Source organism: Lutjanus erythropterus, chromosome 5 (genome assembly GCF_056507025.1).
Source record: "Lutjanus erythropterus isolate fLutEry1 chromosome 5, fLutEry1.hap2, whole genome shotgun sequence".
Lineage (NCBI taxonomy): Eukaryota > Metazoa > Chordata > Actinopteri > Lutjaniformes > Lutjanidae > Lutjanus > Lutjanus erythropterus.
Window position 1 is genome coordinate 22,832,133 of NC_139321.1, and position 25,368 is coordinate 22,857,500.

Genomic DNA, 25,368 nt, shown 5'->3' on the forward strand with positions numbered 1-25,368 from the left:
TCTGAAATCAGCCGTTGCCTCATCCATGTAACTTACGCATCTGCAGTGGTGCGCATGCGCCAAAGATGCATTTCTTCTGTCACCTGCTTCTGCTGGGGCTGCAGACCAGACACGACCTACTGTTGTGTCCCAATTCCCCTGCGAATAACTGCATTCTACCTGTCCAGGGACAGGAAAGCGACTGGTGTACACGGCAGGTAAAGACTATTTTATGACCAAAACTGTGAGACGTTCTTCTCCCTCTTGACATTCAATTGTGTTACTGTCAACGAAGTCTCCGACCAATCATCTGTCAGGGCTTGTCCGTTTTGACTCTGATTATGCTAGCCACTTAGCATGCTAGGCAGTCAAGTGTTTTGCTTTAGCATGCAGACATTAACATTATATCGGACCCTGTTCTTGTGCCAACTCTTCCTCTCTTTACCTTAAACAAAAATCGGACTGACTGTTTGTGGCATAACCAAGGAGGCCCAGTCACTAGCACTGTTGAGCTAGCTAAGTTGGCTAACCAGCCTCAGCATATGGGTGTCTAGCCATTGAGCTAACGTTAAGCACGCTAGCCCCTCGGTCATTTGCTGATATTTTAGCTAATTATTAATGAAGTAATTTATATTGCATAGAGTACTTGTTGTAATAGAACTGTTAACTTTATTTTAAACCTTTAAGTTTGTATCCACCCTGCTGACTGACAGCATACCAGGACACCAGGCATGACACGACAAGATAGTGAGTTCTAAGGAAGCATAGAGGGCGTGTTCGCCAAAGATTTAGTTATGGAAAATCATTACGTAATAGGCTTGTAATCCGCAGTTCAAATCAGTCCATTCAGGAAAACAGTCATAATGTCATAATGTGATTGTGTTTATGCTAATTTGTATTTTTAACGCTATCCACAGTGGAAAAAATACTTACCTGCATTCAAATATGACATAGCAAAATGGAATACAGAAACATCAGCAATCGAGTGTACTCCTTTACCTAAAATAAAGTAATTCATTCACTCTCTTTAAAGTTATATCTACATAATTATTGCAATCTAGGTGAGCATACATCTTTATGTATAGTAGTTGCTACTGAGAAATAAAAAATATAACATTACAATATTCTATTTATTGTTACAGTTAAATTTTACTTCAGTTTAAAGTTCATTACAGGCACTCACACGTCAGCAGCCATGTGGTAGTCTGGTTTGTCATACTGACCTAAAACTGCGTGTAAGGATTTCTGCAGTGATATTTTGGTTGACACACTATGACCTCTAATGACCTCACAGCTTTGACACCACTGTATCCCCTCCTTGGCCTATATTTAGACAACTCTGAGACAGCTTTTTTAATGTATTAAAGCTATTTATACTTTTATTTTTAACTTTGGTATGACCTTGCTTTGTTTTGAACAGATTTGTTCTAGCTAGTATATGTGGTAGGGTGTGCCACTAGCTTCTCTAGTTGGCCTACTAATTCAAAAAAGTAAAACTACATTTAACGCTTTATGATGAGGTAGAATACATGGTGCTTTGTAATGCAAGACCTAATGTCTTCTGTTGCTCACAGTTATGCTTTCTTACCCCATAACCATATCAGTCTGTTAAGTTGTGTAATAACCCTTATCACTGGCCAGTTGGGGCAGCTGCACAAGTTCAGGGCTGGTAGCTGAGATTAAACCAATGTAAAGCATGTACTGGCTATTTAATCTAGACATTGACCATTATATTCCATATTATCAAGACTATTTTCACAAGTGATTTGTATCACATACATAGTGCAAGATATTCAAAAAGACATTGTGCTTCCTTCATTTTTACAGAGTGCAGTTTTCTGCATATTTGATATTTCATAAACTACTTGCTATATTAGATTTTTTTGATTTGGTTTATATTAAGGTTGAGGTGGTTCTGATCCAGCAGCTGCTGATACTGACATAATTCCCTCATCGGATATCAGACTGATGTCATTGATCCTTGTGTCAATCTAGATTCCATTTTGTGATGTTTTTATGAATTATTAATATGTAATAATAGCCCAAATTATGTACCACAAATTAATTAATTAATTAATTAATTAATTAAACAGTTGATATCCAGTAATCCCCATATTTTCTGACACCCAGAATTATGGATGGGTAGGGAGACCTGGTTGTAAACCATTACTATGTAATGTTGTACTATGTCCACATTTTCAATGCAAATTGTAATCTTTGTGACATCAGGTCATCACTGTTTCACACTCCAGTGTTTTCTGTCATACTGTCACATGAATTAAGGCAAAAAACAAAAATAATTTAAAAAATGTAATGAAGATGAATAAGTATATGTGATAATTCCTCTCTTTGTTACAGGGTGGATATTTACAGAAGAGTGCGGTGCTGATGTGATGCTTGAGGAACAGGCTGTGGAGCACTGAGCCTCCCATGGCTGTTAGCACCATGGACTCTGAGTCAGCCCGGACGCCTCAGCCTCAGGCTGCCCTGACTAAAGGAGGCCGCTCCCTGCTGCCTGCAGGGGCTCTGAGTGCCAGGCTGGGCAATCATGGGAAGCATTATGTCTGCGGCTCCATAGCAGCTTTTACCAACATCGTGGTGACCTTTCCCATCCAGAAGGTGCTGTTCCGCCAGCAGCTGCACGGTGTGTTGGCTACTGAGGCAGTGCGGCAGCTCCAGAGAGATGGGCTGAGGAATCTTTACCGTGGCCTGTTGCCCCCGCTGCTCCAGAAGAGCACTACTGTGGCCATCATGTTTGGTCTGTATGAGGACTTCTCTAGAGTCTTACTAGACCGGGTCGGTGGCAGTGGTGTGCCGGAGCTGGCCACCCGGAGCTTTGCTGCAGCATTGGCGGGAACCACAGAAGCCTTACTGACACCATTTGAGCGCGTGCAGACTCTCCTACAAGACCATCGGCACCACGGGCGCTTCAACAACACAGCCCACACCTTCCGAACACTTCTGTCTGAGTATGGTGTCAGAGAGTGCTACCGTGGCCTTGTGCCCATACTCCTCCGTAATGGCCCTAGCAATGTGCTCTTCTTCGGGCTCCGTGGGCCCATCAAGCAGCAGCTACCAGAGGCCACTAGCCGGGCAGGTCACTTGGTTAATGATTTTGTTTGTGGAGGGTTGTTGGGGGCTGCCCTTGGCATCATGTTCTATCCATTAAATGTGGTAAAGTCCCGGGCTCAGTCTCAGGTTGGTGGAGCCTTCCAGCCTTGTAGGGTGGTGCTGCTAACAGTGTGGAGAGAAAGAGGTGGCAGTTTGCCCATGCTCTTCAGAGGGGCCCACCTCAACTACCACCGCTCACTCCTATCCTGGGGGATCATCAACGCCACCTATGAGCTGCTGCTGAAGATCATGTGAGAGGGGAATTGAAGATGAGATCTAGAGAGGAGGAGAAAGTATGTAAAGGGAAAGACCTGTATGGAGTGATAGAGCCAGTTCATTGAGAAGAAAGGAATTGTAAAGTAAAGCCGATGCACTTGCTGTCTGACACTGTTGCTGGAGTTTCCATGACTGAAAAGACAGCACTGAAGTTGAACTTCTGACAGGGGCCAACAGTCATTGTGAGACAAACCACCTGCCATTGTTACTATTTACTGTAGTCAAAGTGTTAAAAACAAGATGCACGCTTTAGCCTATACAAAACTTGTGCCAGGGTCCAATTGACATGCCCTCATTTGCTCTACCTACAAAAATCTGGGGAGCAAAGAGAAATCCAGCGCTTTTTTTCACAGTTTCAAGCAGAGGTTACTTGACTGAATTAACTGTTTTGTAGGAGAAGCTGTTTCTTCATATGTGCTGTGTGCTGTGGTGTGTCTTGTTGACGGTATCAGTCCGATTGTTTGACCAAGAGCACTTCATCTGTAAAGCTGTTTTCTGCCACTTGATTGAAACTCTTTTGTACTTCTGATCATTGGAAAAAGCCCAAAATGCATTGTCAAGTAAAATGTTTTATTTCTCTTTATGTTCCGTCTCCACCAGTTCAGCCCCCAACCCTAATTGTCAAATTTAGAGATATACCTATTTTTGGAAATCCTGTTGAGCAGACACAGGCAGGCTATTTTAAACAGTTTTTCCTTTCACATGATTCATCTTTGTGAACTGGAACTATTTGTCTTGGTTAATTTTATGAAGTGCTACTGGCAGGGTGTATGTATTATTTGAGTTTTGACAAGTGCCCATTGATGTACAATATATGTCAGTAAAACATACAGTTATACCCAGATCTTGTCTGTTTTTATAATTTATTGGAAGGGAGAAAAATTATATTGAATCTAGACTTATGTTGCAACAGATATAATGTTCTGATACCATGTCTTCCTTTCCAATACAGATTCTGACACACATTGGCTGGTACTGAGTTCAGATCCAATACCATTGCGTTGAAGAAAAAAAAAAAAATAACAGCTGCATACTAGTAACCTTGTATGGATTTGATATAATTGATATTATTGGCTACGTTTACATGCACACTAATTTTCCACTATTATTCAGAATATGACAATATTCTGAATTTTTATACAGGTCTGTAAACAGCATATTCCATTTGGATATTCTGAATTATGCCTTATTCTGAACAGAGCAGTTTCCAGATAAGATGTGTGGGACACGCCGGTGTTATTCTGGTTTTAGAAGCATCCTTTGGACATGCATGCAGCACAATGAGAATATGCTTCTCATTTGTTGTTTTTACCGCAGTTTGAAACACATGACTTCCTGTTTGGCTCTGCATTATAAACAAACCAACTGGCCAACACAAAAGAAAAGCCCTCATTTCTGGTCGTAAGGAGAAACACACACCCTTTTAAACTTTATGAAAGACTAGAATATCAACAAGCTTTTGGATCTATGCAAATATTGTTAATATTTTTTCAAGAAGGTCACTGAGTGATTGAAAAAGGGAGGCTGTGTTTACATAGTTGAACAAGTGTGCCACCAGTAGAAAACTTTCTTTCTAAAATTATTTTTTGAGGTCTTGTTATTGTACTGTAAGGACAGCTGAAGTTAGGACAGGAAAGGGGCAGTGAGGATGGTGGGAGTGACTTGCAGGGCCACAGTCACAGCTTCAGCAGGTGCTCCATGAACTGGGCTGCAAGGGAACCCTAGAAAAAACAAAAGCCTAGATTGTTGCAAAGAAGCAAAATGGCTCAAACGGCTCCAGCCATTACACTTTCATAATGGAGTGTTTATGGTTGCATGTAAATGGCCCTAGAAGGAATACTGTCTTTTTTGGAATAAGGAAAAAATCTGGAATATTTTGTGCACGTAAATTGCAGTGATTGTCGTATGGCCTGGATCAGATTGAACCCTTTGCAAAACATGAACAAACACACAGAGAATGAATGCTGTTGAACAACTTCTTAACTTTGCCATCCTGAGAGGTAGCAGGGTCCCATTTCAAGGTTACAAAATTACGTGGTATTGGTTTGGTGAATAGACTCCTGTACTTGCAGATACTGGTATTTTTAGTTATATCGGAGGCACTTTCTTATTCTGCTATCAGAGCAACCCTATAGCAACAAATAATCCCACAGAAAATGGCTTCCCTTTGTTTAAGATGTTATTTTTAACAAAAACATTGCAGCTTCAGGACCATCATTGAATTGTTCACTTTTGGGTTATTGTTTGTTTATTGAATACAGAACTCCTCCATTTTCCCCTCTTTTCTAAACTTCAATATTACTTGTTTTATACATGTATTTGTCTCCTCCTGCTGCCCACTCTTGTATATCTTTATCTCACGCTTGCTCTCCTCTCTGTCTGTAACATCTGTTGACATAATGGGCTCAGATTTCAAGCTTGAGTAGATGCAGTCACCATGCAGCAGCTCTCGCTGGGTACGACAGCCCAAAGAGGAAAGGCATGCTGCTTGGACACTGAGAGGGAGACTGAGCAGTAATGGTGCTGAGAGACGACAGGGGCAGAGGGTAATGTTCAGTGGCACAAAAAGCTCAAGCTGCCATGTAAATGGATCACTTGGCCTATTTCCTTATTTCTTTTCATTTTGACTGGTCATTCAGTGTACTGTTTCATGAGATTTTTTTAGGATTTCCTAGGTTTTCCTTTTCGAAAATAAGACTTTGTATTGAATTGAGTTTTGGAAGTGGGACACCCTCGCTTATATTACATAATGCTGTTTATAATTGCCACTTTCCATGAAGCACAAGTCATTAAATCACTATGAAAATGTCATAATGATTATTGCAACCAAGTGAAATGTTTCAAATCAATCAATTAAAGGTGTTGACAGTAAATACGTCTCTTAAGTTGGTGTTAATGGGAATAAATGTGTTAAATTTGTTTTAGCTTAATTCACAAAAAAAAATCTGACAAATTGACTGTTCCTAAGTCCCGCCCCTTTTGGAAACTCAATCAACTTTTATGTTTCCTCTATTTTGATAGGCAATGTGCTAGACTCATCAATGTTGAAAAGAAAACACTTTGAACATGGTGAAAAGATGTTGCTTGGGGACCTGTAGGAGACAGGTCACATCTTAAGTTAGCCAGTCGTAGTTACTAGCTACGTAATCTACATTACCTCATAGACAATGTTAGAAATATGCTAGCTAACAAGCTAGCTAATCTCCATCAACTGTGAGCTAGATAGTTAGCTAGTGTTTTGCTAACATTAGCAAATTTACTATTTATGTGTGCCTTTTACACGTACCTCAGCAGCATTTTTTAACCATCTTCAAAATGTTTTCTTTCCATCATAGGTTATTTATGTTTTATTTAGGCAATGGAGGCACCTACACATTATGAAACTGAATGGCTTGTGTGTGTCTTATGACCTGTGTACCAGTCCTCCTTGTGACTAACACTTAACAACATGTCTCATATATCTGCCCTGCCCTTGCCCAAACATGCACCGTAATCCCTTTTGTGTAATCAATCACACAAACAGCATCACCATTACAATGATGCATTGTAGTCGAGCTGTAACATTGAATCATAATGAAGAATGGTGCAAACACTCAAATACAGAGTAGTTCAACACCTCTATCTGCATTGTCTCTGTCAGACCATGTTTTGTACGTGTGCAACAGTGCAGAGTGCGACTTTCTAGATTACTGTGTCAAGAAGTCAGACTGCAGATAATGATCAGATTAAGGGCAATCTGACATGGGGACTTTGGATCAGACAGGGTTGAGCTGCTGTGGTTACAAAGCCTCTCCACTCTTGCTGATTCTTTTCAACCTCACAAACGTCTGTGAGTCATATTTGCTTAAATCTTAAATTTTTTCATTCAGATTCATAATTTAAGCATGCCTTTTAATAACAGCAGAAGAAATGCTGCTCTAACTCGGCCGGCTCTCTTTGTAAATAATTTAAAGACATTCCTAGTGCCAAATGAAAGAAAGAGAAAAGACCTCTGTGTGCTACATTAATAGATAAACACTGCCTTTGTGGAAGTACACCAACTCAATGCTGGGAAAGAAATCCCACAGTAATCCTTATTAACAGTATTAGTGCAGTGACGGTACAAATTGAGAGGCTATTTAGACTGCTGAGGTGTATCTTCAAATCTTCATGCTTTCTGCTGTTAAGTATTCACCCCTTGGTTTAATGCTAGGCCCAGATGGTACATTTAAAGTTCTCCTCCAGACAGAATGTCCTCCAGTATGTAAAAATACTCTGCTATCATTAATATTTTATTTAACACAATTTTCCCACTTAAAAAAAGTTTTTTAAAAACCATCAAAGTGGGCCGGAAGCACATCTACTACTACACATGAGAAACTGGATCTGGCCCTGTGCCATCCCCACCACAGCCAGTTGTGCTGGGCTGACGGGTGAAAGAGCAGTAAGCATCAAGCTGGATAGCGTTAGCATCAGAGAAAACACTGGAGAGATTCAGCCATACATATTTGAGCCTCAGTCAGACCCAGACTCAGACGAGGAGTCTGTTGTGCACGAATGAGAATGGTAAGTGTAGTTAGCATCTTTTATTTGTTTATGTTGTGTGGCAGTGGCTGACACAGCTAACGCTAACTCTCACTCTGAGCTGGAGGCTTCAGGTTCTTTGCCAGCATTTGCATATTAGACACCAATTGGCTTTTCAAATTAGTGACAAATTGCACAGATAGAAGGCAATATTAGGGCTGCACATTATGGCAAAAAAAACCAAAACATTGGGATTTTTTGTCAGATGTTACCATTGCGATATGATTCATGATGGGGAAAGATCAATTTTGCATCACAATTTTCATTTTTACTGAAGAAACACAATGAAAATCATGATGATGTGACATTTGTTGGGATCTGTACCAATAAAACGTGTTCTTACATCAGGAGAACAAGATTTGTAGTCGAGAGCAACTCTGCAGCACTACAGTACTTTGTTATAATGCAATTTTGTTTTTCCTTTCTCAAAAACCTAGATGATTTGGATATTGCACTTGGCCATATTGTGATAACATTTTGATTAACTGTGCGGGATTTCTTTAGGTCCTTAAAAGTCTAAAATTTTAGGCCTTTTCAATAAAGTTATATTAACCTCAGTCTTACTTTTAAATGTGTTTTGGGGAAAAAATGTATAACCAAAAATGCAAACTGTGTATTCTGATGAGATTTTATCAGAGCAAACCACATTAGTGTGTAATATGTCATTCATAATGGTCTTAACAAATCTTAAATTTAACTTATTGTAACCTGCAGAAACCCTCATTGTGCAGCCCTAGTCAGTATAGTCGAGGCCAAGGAAGTTGTTTCATGAAATTAGTACATAACTGTTCTGTAAACAAAACACACTCAGATGTTCAACATCATTTAGGTCAATGTGTAATTTATTCCCAAACAATACATTTCTTGGTACATCGACTTCATTGTACGTGGGTATGGAAAAGTGACTGCTCATGTAGAAACACACTGTCCTCTCTGAAAATGAAATGCGATTGATACAGTTTTGCCATACAGAAACAAAACAAATATGTGACGCAGGCTCTTCTTCTTGTTTGGGCCTGCTTGATGGACAACTAGAGATGCTCCTGAGACATACAGTATGTTTTGATGTTAGTACTGTGATGGACACTGCCGCCGAACTGATTTTTTTTTTTTTTTTTTTCCAAGCATGGCCACCTCGACAATTCCTTCAGTCATCTATTTGGAAAATTCAATATAATTCAATATATTACCTTTCTCCACACCAGCAGTCCCTGAACATTTAAGCAGTCCTGATTTCAGCTAATCCCCTTATCATTTTTTGTATAAGCAACTGCTGACTGATTTGGCTTAATTACCTTTCTGTTGTCGTAGGTGGCTCTAGTAAATCCTCCAAATCGGATGGCTGATTAAATGAGTTGGCATCGTGTGATATGGACGAGCTAGTTAGTGAACACTGTACATCAGCAAACTGATCGAGCAATGTAATCCTTTTACTGACAATTCACAGACATCAGTATAGACAGGAGTCTTTATATTGACAGAAAATGCTAATAACATGCAACTTTGCAGAATGTTGCAATCCATAATGCAGTAAGTTTTCCCGAAACAAGACAAAGGCCAACATTCCAAACAAAGAAAGCACCCATTATATTCAGACAAACATAATGCAGCTATTGTTGTTTTTAATGTTAGCACAAAAAAAACAAGAATACAGTATGTGGGGGGAGTGGGGAGTTTATGTTTGCATAGCCATAAACTAAGGTAAAGACGGAATAGGACACAACGCTATAAATGTATATCTACACTTCTGACCCCAGCATACAGCAGTCAGTCCATCTGTCAGTCAGTATGTTATTAATAAGGTGGTGTGCCAAAAGAGGAAACCGTAGTGGGGAACAGTTGTGGCTCAGTGTTTTTTTTAAGACTTTGGATCTTTGCTACATCTGGACATAGTTTAACAGTCAAGCTTGTGCCGAGTCAAAAACTTTTTTTTTTAACTACATAAATAAGGTCCCCCTGTTTTGCTCCCTGGGCCTCACCCACACATTCCCAGAAAATATATATGTAATGTCCTTTGGATGAAAACTAGATTAATGTTATAATACTGCATACGTTTGGGTAATGGGAGTATTTCCAAGAAGCATTCACTCAAGAGTCAGTCAGGACCGGGGAAGGGGTAGAAAAAACATTTTACACAAGGGTATGTGTCTCATAAAAAGGTGCAATCTGTAACAGTCAAAAGTGCTCTCCCTGCTTTGTAATGGTATAGTTTTGTATCCCATTAATATGTGACTGTATTGTTGAAAAACTAAATCCTTAGAAAGGTGCGGTCCCTGCACATATAAAACAAATCAGTTAATAACTTTTTGCAAGTGTGATAAAGTATATTTTCTGTATCTTGTCAGTACTGTTATACTAAACTTGAAAAATGACAATTTACAGATTACACCTTGTGGAGTGGAGAAACCTTTAAAGCAGCAAAAGATAACATAATACTGTCTCAAAGAGAAGGAAAAATAAAAATTCCAGTGACATCCATAGTTTTTTTTTTCCACCAGAGACCTGCACATCACAGACTATGGTGCAAATATTGTAAAAATAAATACATAAATACATACATGGGTAATCCATCCTTACATACATACACATATTGTATCATAAAATAAGAGAATTATAAGATAATTATAAAATTCATATGTACAAATGCATAGTCCATATGCGTCCAAGAAGAGGCCAAGCAATGAAGTTTTCTCTCTTCCTTTAGTTGTTTGGTGTCTGTTTTCCATGTGGGTATGTGTAATGTGGGTTAAAGTTTGTGTGCTGTGGTGTGCATGGCACTTACTGTACAAGAACACAGGGGGTACACACCATATCGCTCTGTGCTGTTTCATCTTGTCTCGCCTCTACAGTCAGTGGGTTATTAGTGGGTAAAAGTTCACAGGTCAAAAGTTGAGAGGTACGTGTCCAGGCGTGTCCGAGGTGTCTAATGTGCGTGTCCGGAAGAGCTGTGTGAGAGCGAATACAGAAGAGATGAGCACAGTACAGCGTTTGGCTAGTAGCCTCACACCATCACTCTCCCCCTGGCCCTGTCCAGACCCTGTGAGGCCCACACTCTTTCCCCCAACCCCAATTCCAGTTCCAGCTGTCTCAACAGCCCCAACAAACTCCCGATACAGACCCACTATCTCTTTTAACTTGTCCATGGGTTCCTGGTTGTCATCGTCATCATCGTGGACCAGACTCGTATTATGGCAGATGTCACAACCAGGGCAGGGGTTTGTTCGCAGGCAGGCTGCTGACAACTGAACCAGGGCACTGAAGCTGTTAGATAAAGAGCGCAAGGCTTCATCAGGAGCCCAACCTACACGTGTGGCCCGCTGACACCCAGATGCCAGTCGTCTAGCCTCTGCCTGGAGAAGACTTCTTTCAGCCTCTGTCATAGCAGCGGTGTTTGTCCCAGTACAATTTGAGCTGGATGTTGGAGTCATACTGGCTTCAGTACCATTATGATTTAGGTCAGGACCTACTTTTATGCCTGTGATATCCTGCTGTGAGTCTTGACATGATGTTTGTTGGGATTGTTCCAGTGCTCCCCTCTCTAAGACCAGCAGAAGTTGGTCTATATCTTGACGTAATGACGCAAAACCTCCTTTCAGCCCACCATAATTCTTGTTGGTAAGTGAACGAAGAGGACAACCTAGTGACGTTGTGGGGGAAACCGGACGTGAAACTAGGGGACTGAGTTCAGAGGAGGCTGTGGAGAAAGTGGAGAGTGGGCGGGGGTTGTCCTTAAGCAGTGACAGGATATTGGGGTTGGGAGAAGGTGTTGTAGGAGAGGCAACAGTTGCAGGTCGGGCAGGTTTGGGCCGTGTGCGGCGGGAGAACTCGTAAACGGTAAGCTCCTCATCAAAGCTGACACCATCCTCAACTTCTCCACTGAAACAGTTAGCGTAAACAGTGCGGCAGCCACAAGCCTCCCGGTGTTGTTGTGGAGGAGTGCTATCTGCAAGTGAGGAGGTTGGTGAGTCACCTCCAATTTGCATGTTGGACACACCTCCCAACCCTACTGCTGAGTGGGACCGTGACTGAGGTTGCTCAGATGAAACACTGCCCCGGTGCACATTATTCTCTTTGAAACTCAGATTAGGGTGGGAGCCATTTGTCCCATTGGCCTTTTTCATGTGTGAGGTCACTTCCTGGGCCTCTTTGATGGTGGCTATGACAACCTCAGCCCCATCCTCTAAAATGTTCCCTTTCCCTGGTGACTTTGAGGTCTCAGGCTCTTTTTCCTTGACAGGAGTCTTGTTTAAGTCTGATAAACCACTGGCTACAGACAAACCAGAACCAAATCCAGATGTGTCTCCATTGATGGAGCTAGTAGAGGGATAGTCCAGAGTTCCCAAAATCTCCTGGGAACGGGTCATGTACCAAGGCAGAGCCTGGATCTTCCCTCTCAGGGCAGACGCTGGTAGTCTACCTCCCAAGCTGGAAGAGCTGGTCCTCAGGTCTGACCCTGATCCGGATCTTCCAGGCTCTCTGCTTTCTAGTCCCCCAACACCTTTGGAGTTAGTTGAGGTGAGGGAAGTGGTAAGGGTGAGAGGTGCATCTGTATTTTTGGGTGACAGGCTTTCATGACTCAGAGAGACCCTCCTGGGTCCTGACTGGACGCTGCCATTGCGGCTGCCCCAAGGAAGGATTCCATTTGGTGGACTGAGGCCTTCCTTAAAGATCCCTTTGCTTGGATCAGTTGGGGAAACAGGAGAACTAGCAGGTAGTGACAAGGGGTGGAAATTACCAGGAGAAGTGGGTTTGGGGGGCACCGGAGGGGGAATGGATAGCTTTGTACCTGAATTTGAGCGAGGGATATTGGGTAGGTTTGGTGGCTTTTTTGTAGGTAGGGCAGTCCCATTGCTTATTCCTTCAACTTTAGGAGTTTCCTTTTCATCAGGAGTGTATGCTTTGTCATTTGAAACATCGTGCACTCCATTCTCTTTCTCCATTCTCAGATCTTTATTCTGTTTTGGGCTGTTTTCTTGCCTTTTTGTCTTGTCCTCAGTTTGTGGAGTTGGAATGGGTGCTGGTTGCTTGCTGCACCGCACTGCTGTGATCAGGGGTGATGAAAGAGGAAGTCCACCTGCCCCAGATGTGACAGACTTGAACTCCATGGTGTCTGGCTCCATTTCCAGGAGTTCAGAGGACAGACGTCCAGAGGCATCCCCATTGCAGTGGGCGTATGACCTCCCATGCTGGGGTGATTTGGGAGGAATGATCTGAGGTTTGGGAGGGATCTGAGGTTTAGGTGCCAAGGGTGGTTTGACCTTAACTTCAGGTTTCTGAGGTGGTTTTGGTGGACTGGGCTGTTGGTTGGTAATTTGATTTGGACCTTTAGGTTTCTCCTCTTCCTTCTTTATTTTAGGTAATTGGGCTTTATTGGCAAGGGGGGAGGATGGCTCTTTTCCTGGCAGACCTGGAAGACCATTCCAGGTTCCACTCAACCGATTAGCATTCCGTCGGTCAGCAAGCTCAGCGTCTGTGAGAGACAGAGACAAACCAAAAGAAAAGGACAGGAGAAAGATATCAGTGAGTTTGCACAAATTTTCCCCAACCTCCTTTAATCACATTTTGATCAGGAATTCCAACTTAACTGTTTACATGGACATTAAATACATTAATCTGATAAATGTTTCTTTACATGCCCCACAGCGTTAGTCACAATATAACTTTTTTGATATGCACAAAACGTGAAGCCTCTAGTCTGCTGGAAATATAGCAGCAGCAGCAGAAGAAGAAATGGCTCTATTTTGCCAAATGCCAGTAAATGAAGAAGTGTTTTGCCTGCTTACTTTCAAGATGGACCCTAATCATATCCTGGGAACAATATTAGCCTCTTTAAACCCTTTAGAGTTTCTAACAGAAAAGTAATATCTGCTACTGACGAGCTCTGTTTTGCTACAATTATGTTTATGTCCCTCCCGGAAACTTTTTGTGATACATCACCTTCCCCTGCATGAGGAAGACATGCACAGAAGGAATATATTTATTACAACCACAAGAAATGATCAGAATAAGAATATGGTTATTATTTTCCACATTTTACACAACTCTTCTCAATCCAGTTGAAAATTCCTTCCAATCCAGCCAGTGCCAGAAGACACTGATGTGTTTACATGAGGCACTTTTGTTCTGATTGGGCTATTATTATGATAATTAACAGAGTCCAAGTAAATATAGCTACTGATCTCACATGTTGCCATCACATAAAAAGCCAAACATGCCACCATAAACAAATTGGCTTCAGAAATCATGACTAGGATTATTATCTATCTGCAAAGTCATAACAAACATGCTGCAAACAAACCTGATAGATCAGGAACTGGGGGAGTAAATCTCTCCTGTGCATCAAAGAACTCATCCTCAGACTCTGAGACAGCATCTTTGACAAACAGAGCTGGTTTGGGGTTTGGTGAAGGTGTCAGGAACAAACCCTCTTCGTCCTTGGAGAGGCGCTGCTCAGCCTGTCCTGCTTTGTGCCCAGGAATGGAACTCGTCCTTAATGGGACTTTGGGAGGAATCTTTTTCTTTCTTTTAATGGGTGATCTTTCAAAGGGCATACTGTCAATCAGTCTCAAATCTCTTGAACTAGGAATCTTAGAAATGCGTCTGAGTTCCTCCACCCCATGTTCTTCCTCCTCATCATCATCATCATCGTCATCATCGCTTGTAGCCTCAGGTGGGCTAGGAAGGAAATCAGCCTTGGAGAGCTCAGCAAAGCAGAGACAAGAGTTGTCATTGCCCCGATAATTGAGGTTGGTGGGTCGCAGAGGCCCTTGGTGGCGTTTTGGCTCCAGGAGGTAGGGGTGGTGAACGTCCAAGCTCGGTAGATCCTCGCTTGTGCGTGTTCCATGGAGTGCTTCCCGACGAGATGGGACTTTGGCTGCAGCACTGCTCTCCTCCAGGGCAGCGCTCAAGGAGCCACTCGACAAGCTGGAGAAGCTGCTGGTGACCCGTGGGTCAGTGTGATACCAGGTGGTCTCCAGGTTCATTTCTTCATCCATGATACTAAATTTACGCAAACCACTTCCTGTTGCTCCTCCTTCGTCTTCACCCTCATTTTCCTTACCTTCTGTTGTCACTATTATCTTCACTTCCTTTTTGCCTTTGTGCTCCTCTCTCTCTTTTCTTTCTTCCTCTCTCCTCTTTTCTTCCTCCTCTCTCCTCCTCTCCTCCCAGTCCTGACTTGCCGGGTCTGGGCGTTTGTAATTCTGAGAATCCATTGGGTCATCCTCATCTGTTGAATCATCTGAGTCACTACAGCAGCGAGACACATAACCTAATAACAACAGGAACATAGACAAACACCAGAGAAAGATTGCAAAACAATTTGTTAGTACTATATTAAAGCAGAATAAAATTTAAAATTTGATGGTGCAACATGGCTGGCTTTTCTATCCGTACCCGTACTGGCTGGTGATATAAATCAACATGTGATGTGAAAAATGTCTATCAAAAGGCCAAAGCCAGAAAGTGATGATTTAAAAGTGAAACAACTTTTGCTCACTTGATAGGGATTCATAGCACACGCCCTCTATTACGGCGAACCTCCCACACACACCTTCTTCAGCAGGAATCCGGTGCACCCTCACTTTTGGGCGCCCCAGACGGAAGACACTGACACTGGGATCAACCAGGAGTTTGTAGTAGCCTCCCAGCAGACACCCTAAGTCTTTGGCTGCCAGAGAGTCCATCAGTAAGGCAAATGGCTGAGAGGGGGAGGGCACAGCAGAAGATAAGGTAAAGTGGCAGTGATTAAAGCCAAAGGGTAAGGGAGAAAGGGCAATGGAGTGGGAGAAAGAGGGAGAGAGAGTCACCTTTGAGTCCAGTGAATTAGCTTTATATAGCTACCACACATACCCTTAGGCTGTATACTGTTTGTGTATTGGAAGAGAAATAGCTGACCTATATTTACTCTAGAATGAGCTTTGGAGCAAATGTGGTGTGGTGAGTGAAGATCCAGTTCTTGTATCTGTGTCACTGTGTAAGTGCCTACAAGTTAATGAATAATAGAGCCCAACATCTCGATTACCACATATTTACATCCAGTGCCTACCATACCTTCATGTCGTGCAGTGAGATGCGCAGTAGGCTGACTTTGTCCGACTCCGACAGCAGCTCCACTCGGCTGATGCTGCTAAACTCCACCAGCGTAGAAATCACGTTCAGCTTGTGGTTGATGACCTGACTCATCCCATACTTGGCTCCCACCAGCAGGCTAACTAATACTTCCCGGTCCTGAAGCTGAAAGTAGGTGAGACCGAGGAAGCATGCGTCATAATAGAAAAGGAATAGGACATAGATAAATATTAGAAATGTTCTGAGACCCTCTTTTCCTTCCTGATACCATTTCTGACACCTGAACTTTGTGTATAAGCCAATACCAAGCACCGATATCATATCACTGTGTAAAAAAAAAATCTCAGTAAAGAGTCAGTTTTGTTTTCTCCACAACCACAAAATAGTTCAAATTCAAATCCATTTCACAATCACAAAAGAAAGATGACTTTAAAAAGCTCCAGGTTTACTGAGGATCACCACAAAAACAAACTAAATCAGTTAATAAAGACTGAAATAACAGTGATTATATACAATATACTGGGTACTCATTTTGAAGTTGATTAGCTGACCGGATGTATATTTGATTTATAACTGGACATTTGCGTATGTGTAGTATTATTTTTTTAGGATGTGCACAATCATCGCTCCAAATGGACATGTAACTGTAATTACTGCACACATTATAGTTTTTGGGTTATTTTTATTACTTAGTTATTGTATAATTTTGTGTTTTTTTATTAAGCAGTACAGTGGGTACATTATTTTTATTTAAGTAATAATTTTTTACAGTATATAATGCATATGGATGTGAACACTAGAGCAAGAATACTCAGTCAGATGGGTTTGCAGCCTGGGACATACAACACAGACTCCAGAGACTTTGTGTTTACCACATCCTTGCGCACACAATCCTTGCAATGCGATCTGATACTGAGTTTCTCTCCTCTGCTGACCATAAAATTAGGTGTACAGGACACTGTTAGGAAGTTGGGTCCTGTTTAGAATTAATACATTATGTGGTATCAGATCAGTGCATAGATTCTTGTACTCGCAGATACCTGGTTCCACATTTTAGGCAGTATTGGAAGCTTATTCTACACTGGTATTGGTATCCGAACAACCCTAATAAATGTGCAGAATAATGATGTAATAACAACGTAATGACATCATAATGTAAGCTCTGGGAAATGAACCCATCAGGCTCCTAACCCTTACCATCATCGTAGCTGTGTATGATCGTCCTCCATATGAAATGAGCTCTCCCAGCTGAGTGAGGTAGGCCAACCGAGCCTGAGTAGCAGATATTACCTACAACACCACAGTGGACATGGGAGAAGAGACAAAAATAAGAGTGAGAGCAGGACAGGCTAACAGGGGAACACAGTGGGGGAAAAAAACGGGGAATGTCCTGGTTGGCTCACTGACCAAAATAATGCTCTCCACAGAGAAATATGCTTTTCCCAGAAACACTATCCCAGCCCTGACCTACTATTTCCTTTTTAATTACCCTCCCACTCATCATCTATCTGACTCCCAACTGCTGTCACTCCATATACTACTTTACTGTAAACCTCAGGAAGATTAGCAGTCACTGTAAGTGTCAGCTATAAAGTACCCCAAAGCCACTACTAAACTGTCACTTTCTATTTCTTAACACCTCTCAGTATTTCCTTCCACTCATCCATCAGTCTTGTACCTACCTTCTGGCGTGGCTCTAGCAGGGACTGAATCTTTTTGAGGTGGTAACTGATGGCTTTCCTCAGGTCCTTCTCCCTCATGTTGCCCAGCAGCGTGGGAGAGATGAAGCTGTCAAGGCCAAACTCCTTCCTGTCATCATCAAAGACACAGAGGAATGAAAAGCACTGTCATTTCAACACCTGCTAAAACTGAATGTGAAACTGAACTACAGTAGCCCACTGCTATGTGCTTGAGTTTGCCCAGAACCAAGTTAATATTAGTGTTGCATTTGAAAGACAGCTTGGGACTGGGGAAAAAAAAGCTAAAACCAATACAGATTTGTAGGGCAGGTAAGAAAGATACACTATGTCGTGCCTAATATTAACCTCATAAGCTAGGTGGCGTAAACTTTTGGCACATAATAGCAAACACTGGTTCCACTGGTACAGCCTTTATTACACTAAAAACAATTGTACTCTAATTGACCCTTCACTAAGGCCCTCCTCTGAACAGCAACTGTCCTATCATAGATTAGCACTAACTAGCATTAGCTGCTCCGACATAAGCTGCAAACAGTAGCATGTCTGGATGACTAGCTTATTATCTGCAGTAATGTTAGCTCCAGCCAAACTGGTGCTACGTACCAATTTATGGCTTAATTCCTGGATTAGCATTGGGTTATGTTTACTATCATCTGAGAAGGAGGGTGTTGGCTGGTGCATAATCAAAGTGGTGCTAAGATGGGTTAGCATAGCTCTTTTCCCGGGTCTGTCCCTGAGGTGATCATGGTCCTGCTGAACATGATCTAATCACTGTGCCTCCTTTTTCTACATTGAAGAGTCTATTTCTATAGTCTCGTATCGTTTGAGAGATACAAGTAAGCCTATTTATCAGCAAGTAAGCTTGAAATGAAAATCAAATACAGGTACAGCTGGTGTTGTTTTTTTCATAGCTGCCACTAGATGTTACTAACAGCCATATTTTGTATTTGAAAGCCCTGTAACCATGGCTGCATCATCAATTTAATTTGAGATATAAAAAAAAAAAAAAAAAAAAAAGCCTGCGTCTGCAACACAGAGTATTTATGATTGCAATGACGTATATAACCATATTAATCTATGAGTCAGTGATTTGGTCTTTTGGGAAATGGATCTGTGCGCATGTGTCTGCATTTATAGCTCTTGTACAAGTGTGAAAGAGACAGATGGAGAAAGACAGGAAGATGTAGGCCTAAATTTGAAAAGCACAATAAAAAACATTTGATCCTCACACAGGAAACAGGACAAATATACACCCTTGTGCACACAAACAAAATGCTTTCCAATCACATTAATAGATTAGGCATTGAGCGTGCACTCTTATCCCTCCCAAATTACAGTGATTGCAGTAGTAGAGTGAGCTCAAACCCCTAGATGTCCAAAATTATACAGAACCTGTAAAGTTGAGTGCTGGAGTGTCCTACCAGTGTGACATGCACACATAAACACATATGACTTACGTAATACTCTTGATAGAGGTCCTGGTCTGTCCACAACTATCTAGTCTCTCATGCATGTGCAGAGCAGCCAGGCGAAGCGCTGTGTTACACTTCATCTCGACTGCAAAACGCTCCTGCAGCACGTCCCCAACACTCTGGAAGCACACAGTCACAGCATAAAGCAATACAGACATTACACTAAACATACCAGTACACAACTGAAAAGCATCATGTTTTTATATTTACTTGTATAACACACCAACATGCTGAACATCATGTCAAACAGTGCAAAATACACAGCTCGTGAGCATCTTTATGAGTAAACCAACACTGGGACATCCAAACTGCCATTTTTACAGCAAAAACAAAGACAGCAGGAGGCAGAAACTCCTCGTACAATAATAAATCAACATGACATAAGTAGCACTCCCATTGCTCCCAGTGCAACAAAAATATGCAAAGGTAACTGCTTTGTGTATGCAGGAGATGATCAAGTTTTGTTATTTCATCTTTGATACCTCAGTAAATTTTTAAAAGATTCTATGTAGTCACATTAAAAAGAAAATCTTTTTATATGAGATGAAGGTTGTTTTGAACCAATATAAGAAAGACACAGGGAGCAACCGCATTATCATTTTTGTAATGTTTTTCACAGCAGGTTTAGAGCACAAGAGCATAAATTAAGGGTTTTTTTTACTGTATGAACATTTAGACGACTTTACAAACCAAATGTGAGGCATGTTTATTTGGGACAATGCGGGACAAATTGTTGTTGTTGAGAGGTATTCTAAAATTTTAATAATAATATATTCTGCACCTTAGCTTGTAAAATCTCAACACTTTGCCCTCTGATTGTTTCAGTAGCAATCAGAGGGCAAATAGACAATAATTAAGTTGTTTCCCAGCCTTTGTTGTAGCTATATTTCCTTGTCTTTGTGGTAGCTTCTAATGTATTCCACCTAAATCTGACTTGCAATTTTCCCCGTTGGGTGTAGGCAGCAAAGATGGAGAAAGGTTAACCTGCACTTGACCCACATCTGCACAGTTTGCTTAACATCAAACATAGCCCATGATGGCAGCCTTCCCTGCTTTCCTCACTGCAAGTGGATAAAAGACAAATTTTAGGCAAGCACTGTTCCTTCAGTGGTTTAACTATTGAAAATCAAAACGTGGACGACGGTCTCCATATATCGGACGTGGGACAAAGAATAAAAGTGCTGCATAAAGTAGGACACCGGTCACCCTACTTGATTTTCATGTTAGTAAGGAGATCAACCTCTGATGGAGGCTGAACTACAAAAAGTCTCTGACGGTATGTTCAGTAACAAACCAGTGACAAAGCATCAGGCAACAAGCCATTGTCAATAGAAGCTGGCAACATGAAGCCAGAAAGTGACGTCCTACAAATCAAAGTCGAGCTGACCTCAACTTTTTTTTTAGCATTCAATGAAACTGTGATGCATCAGCAAATGTCTTTTTTTACTTCCCCACAAATCCTGGAAGAAAAAATAATTCTTAGCATTAGCCAGTTTCCAGTTTTATTTAACACTGCCCTTTTTTCTCACTGCAACATCAACGAAACAAAATGCAGCTTGATGATCCATGTTTGCTGACTCTACACACAAATGCTCATTGACGTAATCTTCTCTGGCAACTTGGCGTAAATATAGCTGGCCACATTTGGCCACTTTGTAGGTATGCCACCGGCAGTATGAACACATGGTAAAATGGACGGAGAAAGAGACAAGTGGATAGAGAGCAGATGAGAGACTTAGCTTCTCTGACCTGTAAAAAGAGGTACTCAAAGGCAGAGGGGTCGTCCTGCAGCAGGTCCGTGGGGTCTCTGGGGATGAAACATACCCTGAACAGACATCTGTAGTCATGGGAGTCTTTTTTCTGCACCACCTGGCAAAGACAAAAAAAAAATGTATAAAGATGCTTGGCAACAACACTGCATCCATCCTTAGCTGGGTTGGACTCTCTTGTGGAGCAGGTCTACTGTAACTGTTATACTTGAAAGTTACATTAAAATAATGTAAATTACACCAAGCATAAACAGCCATCCAAATCTACTATATGTTTGTTTTGATTGTTTCCTTCACCTTCTGTATGAGCTCGTCTTCGTGCAGCAGCAGGAGCTTGGTGATGCTGTACTGTTGCTCTAGCACCAGGGCAAAGTACTCGATGGCCCGGATGGACAGTTTATCCTTCAGAGTCAGAACAATGTCCTGGAATGGTGAAAAACCAACAGTTCAGACCCCCTTAGACAAACATGCTGCATGCATGGCAGATGGTCAAATCTGACCCCCCCCCCCCCCCCCCCGTTTCCCCTTAGCCTGGGAATACAAACTGAAATACAAAACCTGCTGTAACAATAATAATAATAATAATGTGCTCATGAAGACAACAGCAGATGTGGACTTACTGGTGGTGAGTTACTGATCTACCTCATATCTCATAAGACAATTGTATACTGTCCATCTCTAAGGCCGCACATGTCCAACTGGACTTAAGAGATGATATCTAGAGTTACAGACAAGTGATTCTCACTGTTACATGCCTCTGAGTCACTGCACCCTCCTTCGCCTCACTTTTAAATGTTTCATAACTTCCTCCTCCAGAAAGTATATTATATAATTAATATTTTTGTGATATTCCACCATTAAGAAGAGCTAATAACAGCCTACCCACACTCTGACACCCTTGAGGCAATCACACCATAACTTGTGGTGTACTTAATTGCAAAATACACCCACTTGTTTCTAGGAAATGTTTCACAACTGCAACAGATCCACTGTTTGGTCTTATAATGGTTATGAAAAACTGAGGAGGGTCAAGGAGGTCCTCTGAGGACAATAATGAGATGATCAGATGTAGTTAAATTTAGTAATTTACACTCAATAAAATGGACATAAACTGATTAGTCTATCTATAATATTTTACTTTTTATTTTGTTTTTAATTGTTGCTTATTGCTAGTTTTCCAGTAAGATGGGTGTGTCCATCCTATTACTGCCAGGGAGGTTATGATTTCAATGCATTATACATTATGGAAGAAGTAGCAGCCCAATTTTCATTAAACTTGGTGGAAAGGTGTAGCTTGGGGCAAAGAAAAACCCGGTGAATTTTGAAGCAGATCCAAATTATGGGGCAGATAACACATCTTTTTTCACTTGCGTTAACATTGTGAGATGGGGCATTCGGCCTTGGCGGAGGTCAGTACTCCTTGAGTGCCCTTCTAGTTCAGCTTGGTAAAGGTTTGGTCATATAAATGAGCGTAGAGCAGGTGTCTTCTCATTGGGTTTCATAGAGCGCACTGGTATTGACAAACATGTCAGCCGACCAAGAATAATGCTGCCAACTCTTAGGCCAATTACCCATCCTGCATTCAAGATTCATCCAAAGTGACCCAGTCGTGTAGCAGCAAGGCCCTTCAACAATTCACATTTTAATCTGTCTTTAATCGGTCTCAAACTGTGAACGGCTCTCTGGTCTTGGATCGCTGTTAAGTGACCACTGGAGAGGTTTGGTTCCAGAGTGAACACCATTCAAACAAATAACAGATGGGTATCATCTTTGGGTGACTGGTGAAATAGTGGCTACCAAAATGTTGACTGGCAGGGGACCAATCTGGACTCATAACAAATTTATTTAATACCCCTACTGTCTTATGAGACATATACAAATTCCACTAAAGTCTGCTGATATGATCCAGATAAACACCAACATAGACAGAATGGTGCTCCAAGATGTGAGATCTCAAGGTACAAATAGAGCTGCCTGTTGTATTTTTATCCACTGACTGTATGACCGGTAATCAAACGACATTTCTACCACATGACCTTTTAGAGTTTTGCCCTCGTGAATGTAAATCATACCAGTTGGAAAATTGAAACAGTGCATCATCTTCACATTGGTTCGATTCAAGAACTGGACCTTTAGGTGTGAACCCGACCTTAGATTCAACATCTAACATGGGTTTATACCTTGACAGTGGTAGTGTTGTCAAACTTGAAGGCCTTGGTCTGTCCATTCTCCAAATAGACCTTTAGGACATTGGGCAAGAAGAGAAGAGAGTTTCCCTGGAAAAGAGAAGTGAGAGACATCGCTGTGGTTAGACACACAGGAATCAATATCAAACAAGGACAGATAAAATAGGAAACGGCCACATGACAGCTCAGAAAATAAGACCAAATAAAGACTCATCAAGACAGTAAGAGATCTAGTAATGAGAGTCATTCATCAGTCATCACCTGAGTGTGCCCGTTGACCACCACCTCTTCTGCGAAGCGCACTTTAACTGGATTACTCCTCAGACGAGCTCTCTTCTCTGCCGACATGATGGATGACTTGGGATTCTGCAACATAAAGACACGCACCACGTTCATTATGCCTGTGAGGGCTGGGCTGTGGACCAAGACACACGTACACTTGTTGAACTCAAACCAGTGCAATGACACAATTAATTCTGAGACAAACAAACTTTGAGACACAAATCCGTAATCAAATGCTAAGCACACTCATGTTTACATTTACACATCACAATCTAGAAGCAAGCGAATGCAGTTAATCCTGTCAGAAGATGCAGTCTTACAGTCACATGCTTGGAGACACACAGAGAGAGTTTATATTTAAATGAAGGATGGTGTAATGACTCGTGAATGTGTGTGTGTGTATGTGTTGAGGGGGGTCATCAATGTCTTCTTTGTACTCACTGTCATGTGCCGCAGGATAGTCACAGTGATACAATCCTCCAAGTCCCTGGGTGGAAAAACACACACACACACACAGACCCACACACATACATACACACATGCATAGAAGAGAGATAATTATCTTTCTGTCCTGCTGTCAAGTAAGCACTTTCTCCTCTGACCTTTGCTCTTAACTTGCTAAGCGTTTCTCTCTCACACACACACACACACTCATTCTCATCTGAATCATCCACACACACTCTCAGAAATACACTCCCGTAAACAACTATGACGGTTCACTGAGTCACTGGACAGACCGGACACACTGGTATTATGAAGCTGGTCCCAGTAACTGATCTTGTTTTTCATCATCCACAAACACAATTGAAATACATGTATTTCAGATATACAGAGAGATCATAGTGGTTTCAACCTTTCAGCTACAAATGATGCCATGAATATGTTGGCATCATTTTTTTTCTCATTTGCTTTGGCTCGATGCTTGAAAGAGATTTTTTTTCCCCCAAAAAAATAAGTTCAAATGTCTTAACAACTATTTTTTTGTTCCCAACAGCTTTGAATTTCTCGTTCATTCAAGCAAATTGTTTTGGCACATTTATGGAAAAGAGTCAAGTACATTTGCCTACAGTTTGCACAACAACCACTCGCATATAGATTCCTGATGAGTCGATTCTCAGAACTGTCAAACTCTTCACAGCTTCTTAACATTCATATACATATATTCATTTCATAAATAACTATGATATTGAAGGTTTTTTACTTGCACATTTTTTCATTGTTGCTCATTTCATCACTGTTGTTTTTTTTGTTTGTTTGTTTGTCTTTTGACATGGAGGTCATTTTGTGGAAAGTTTTCTGTTCACTGCATATGGCTTTAAATGAAAGATTGATATAAGATTTTCTGGTCACAGCAGAGAAAGCAGAACGGAGCCGAGCTGGATGTACATTTAATACAGTACATGTAATAAATCACAAATGTGCATGTCCCTTATCTGTGTACTACTGTTTCTATTCATCTATCTGGAGTGTCAACAAAAAAACTAGATGAAAAAAGCAGCAGCACCAAGATTAAAAAGTGGCTGATGGTATGTCACTAGAGGGTCAGTGGCACATGTTGAGCCGGTGTCTACAGTGGTGGTATGCAACTCAGGGTCCAGTCCACTGTCTACCACAGTCTACCAGTAGGACCTGACGTTAGCATGTGCCAGTGAAACACAAGTGTTGTACCACACCTGTAGACATCAGCATATGTCATTGAGAGAGTGGCATAACACTGTAGAACAAGCTGCATACCATTGTAGACACTGGTATATGAACAAGTGGCACATCACTCTACGGGTCGGCATATTCAGCTGTGCCAGACCATCAGGCACTTGTCAATCTCGGCATCACTCCAAAACAGAAATTTGTGTATAAAAAATGGTGGTGGTTGATGGTAATAATGATGGTTTTCCATGGTTTACACTGTAAAGCAGTACAGCTCACATGGTGACAAAACAGCCTTTCATTTTGGTGCCAC

The 25,368-nt window shown here is 41.5% G+C and overlaps 2 protein-coding genes across 3 annotated transcripts in view; one reads left to right on the plus strand and one right to left on the minus strand.

Moving 5' to 3' along the window:
- The first annotated feature begins 42 nt into the window (after positions 1-42).
- On the plus strand, positions 43-4,210 carry LOC146326879 (mitochondrial nicotinamide adenine dinucleotide transporter SLC25A51-like). Its single transcript, XM_084719245.1, has 2 exons — positions 43-197; positions 2,338-4,210. The coding sequence occupies exon 2, from the start codon at positions 2,410-2,412 to the stop codon at positions 3,343-3,345; it is 936 nt and encodes a 311-aa protein (XP_084575371.1). The 5' UTR covers positions 43-197; positions 2,338-2,409; the 3' UTR covers positions 3,346-4,210.
- A 4,540-nt stretch (positions 4,211-8,750) lies between these two features.
- frmpd1b (FERM and PDZ domain containing 1b) overlaps positions 8,751-25,368 on the minus strand; it is a 39,123-nt gene continuing 22,505 nt past the window's right edge. Inside the window, exons 6-17 of one of the 2 annotated variants that reach the window (XM_084719247.1) lie at positions 23,850-23,895; positions 23,388-23,492; positions 23,121-23,216; positions 21,238-21,363; positions 20,921-21,040; positions 19,157-19,290; positions 17,682-17,808; positions 17,197-17,289; positions 15,982-16,164; positions 15,482-15,629; positions 14,228-15,199; positions 8,751-13,399 (exon numbers count right to left, since the gene is read on the minus strand). In XM_084719247.1, coding sequence (XP_084575373.1) covers positions 10,812-13,399; positions 14,228-15,199; positions 15,482-15,629; positions 15,982-16,164; positions 17,197-17,289; positions 17,682-17,808; positions 19,157-19,290; positions 20,921-21,040; positions 21,238-21,363; positions 23,121-23,216; positions 23,388-23,492; positions 23,850-23,895 — 4,738 coding nt within the window. In that variant the 3' untranslated portion in view covers positions 8,751-10,811. Of the gene's footprint in view, positions 13,400-14,227; positions 15,200-15,427; positions 15,630-15,981; positions 16,165-17,196; positions 17,290-17,681; positions 17,809-19,156; positions 19,291-20,920; positions 21,041-21,237; positions 21,364-23,120; positions 23,217-23,387; positions 23,493-23,849; positions 23,896-25,368 lie in introns of both variants that reach the window. The other variant, XM_084719246.1, reaches the window with a different exon arrangement.

Bases quoted from the DNA above. Each gene is read 5' to 3' on its own strand.
- LOC146326879 (XM_084719245.1), top strand. From the start codon at position 2,410: ATGGCTGTTAGCACCATGGACTCTGAGTCAGCCCGGACGCCTCAGCCT.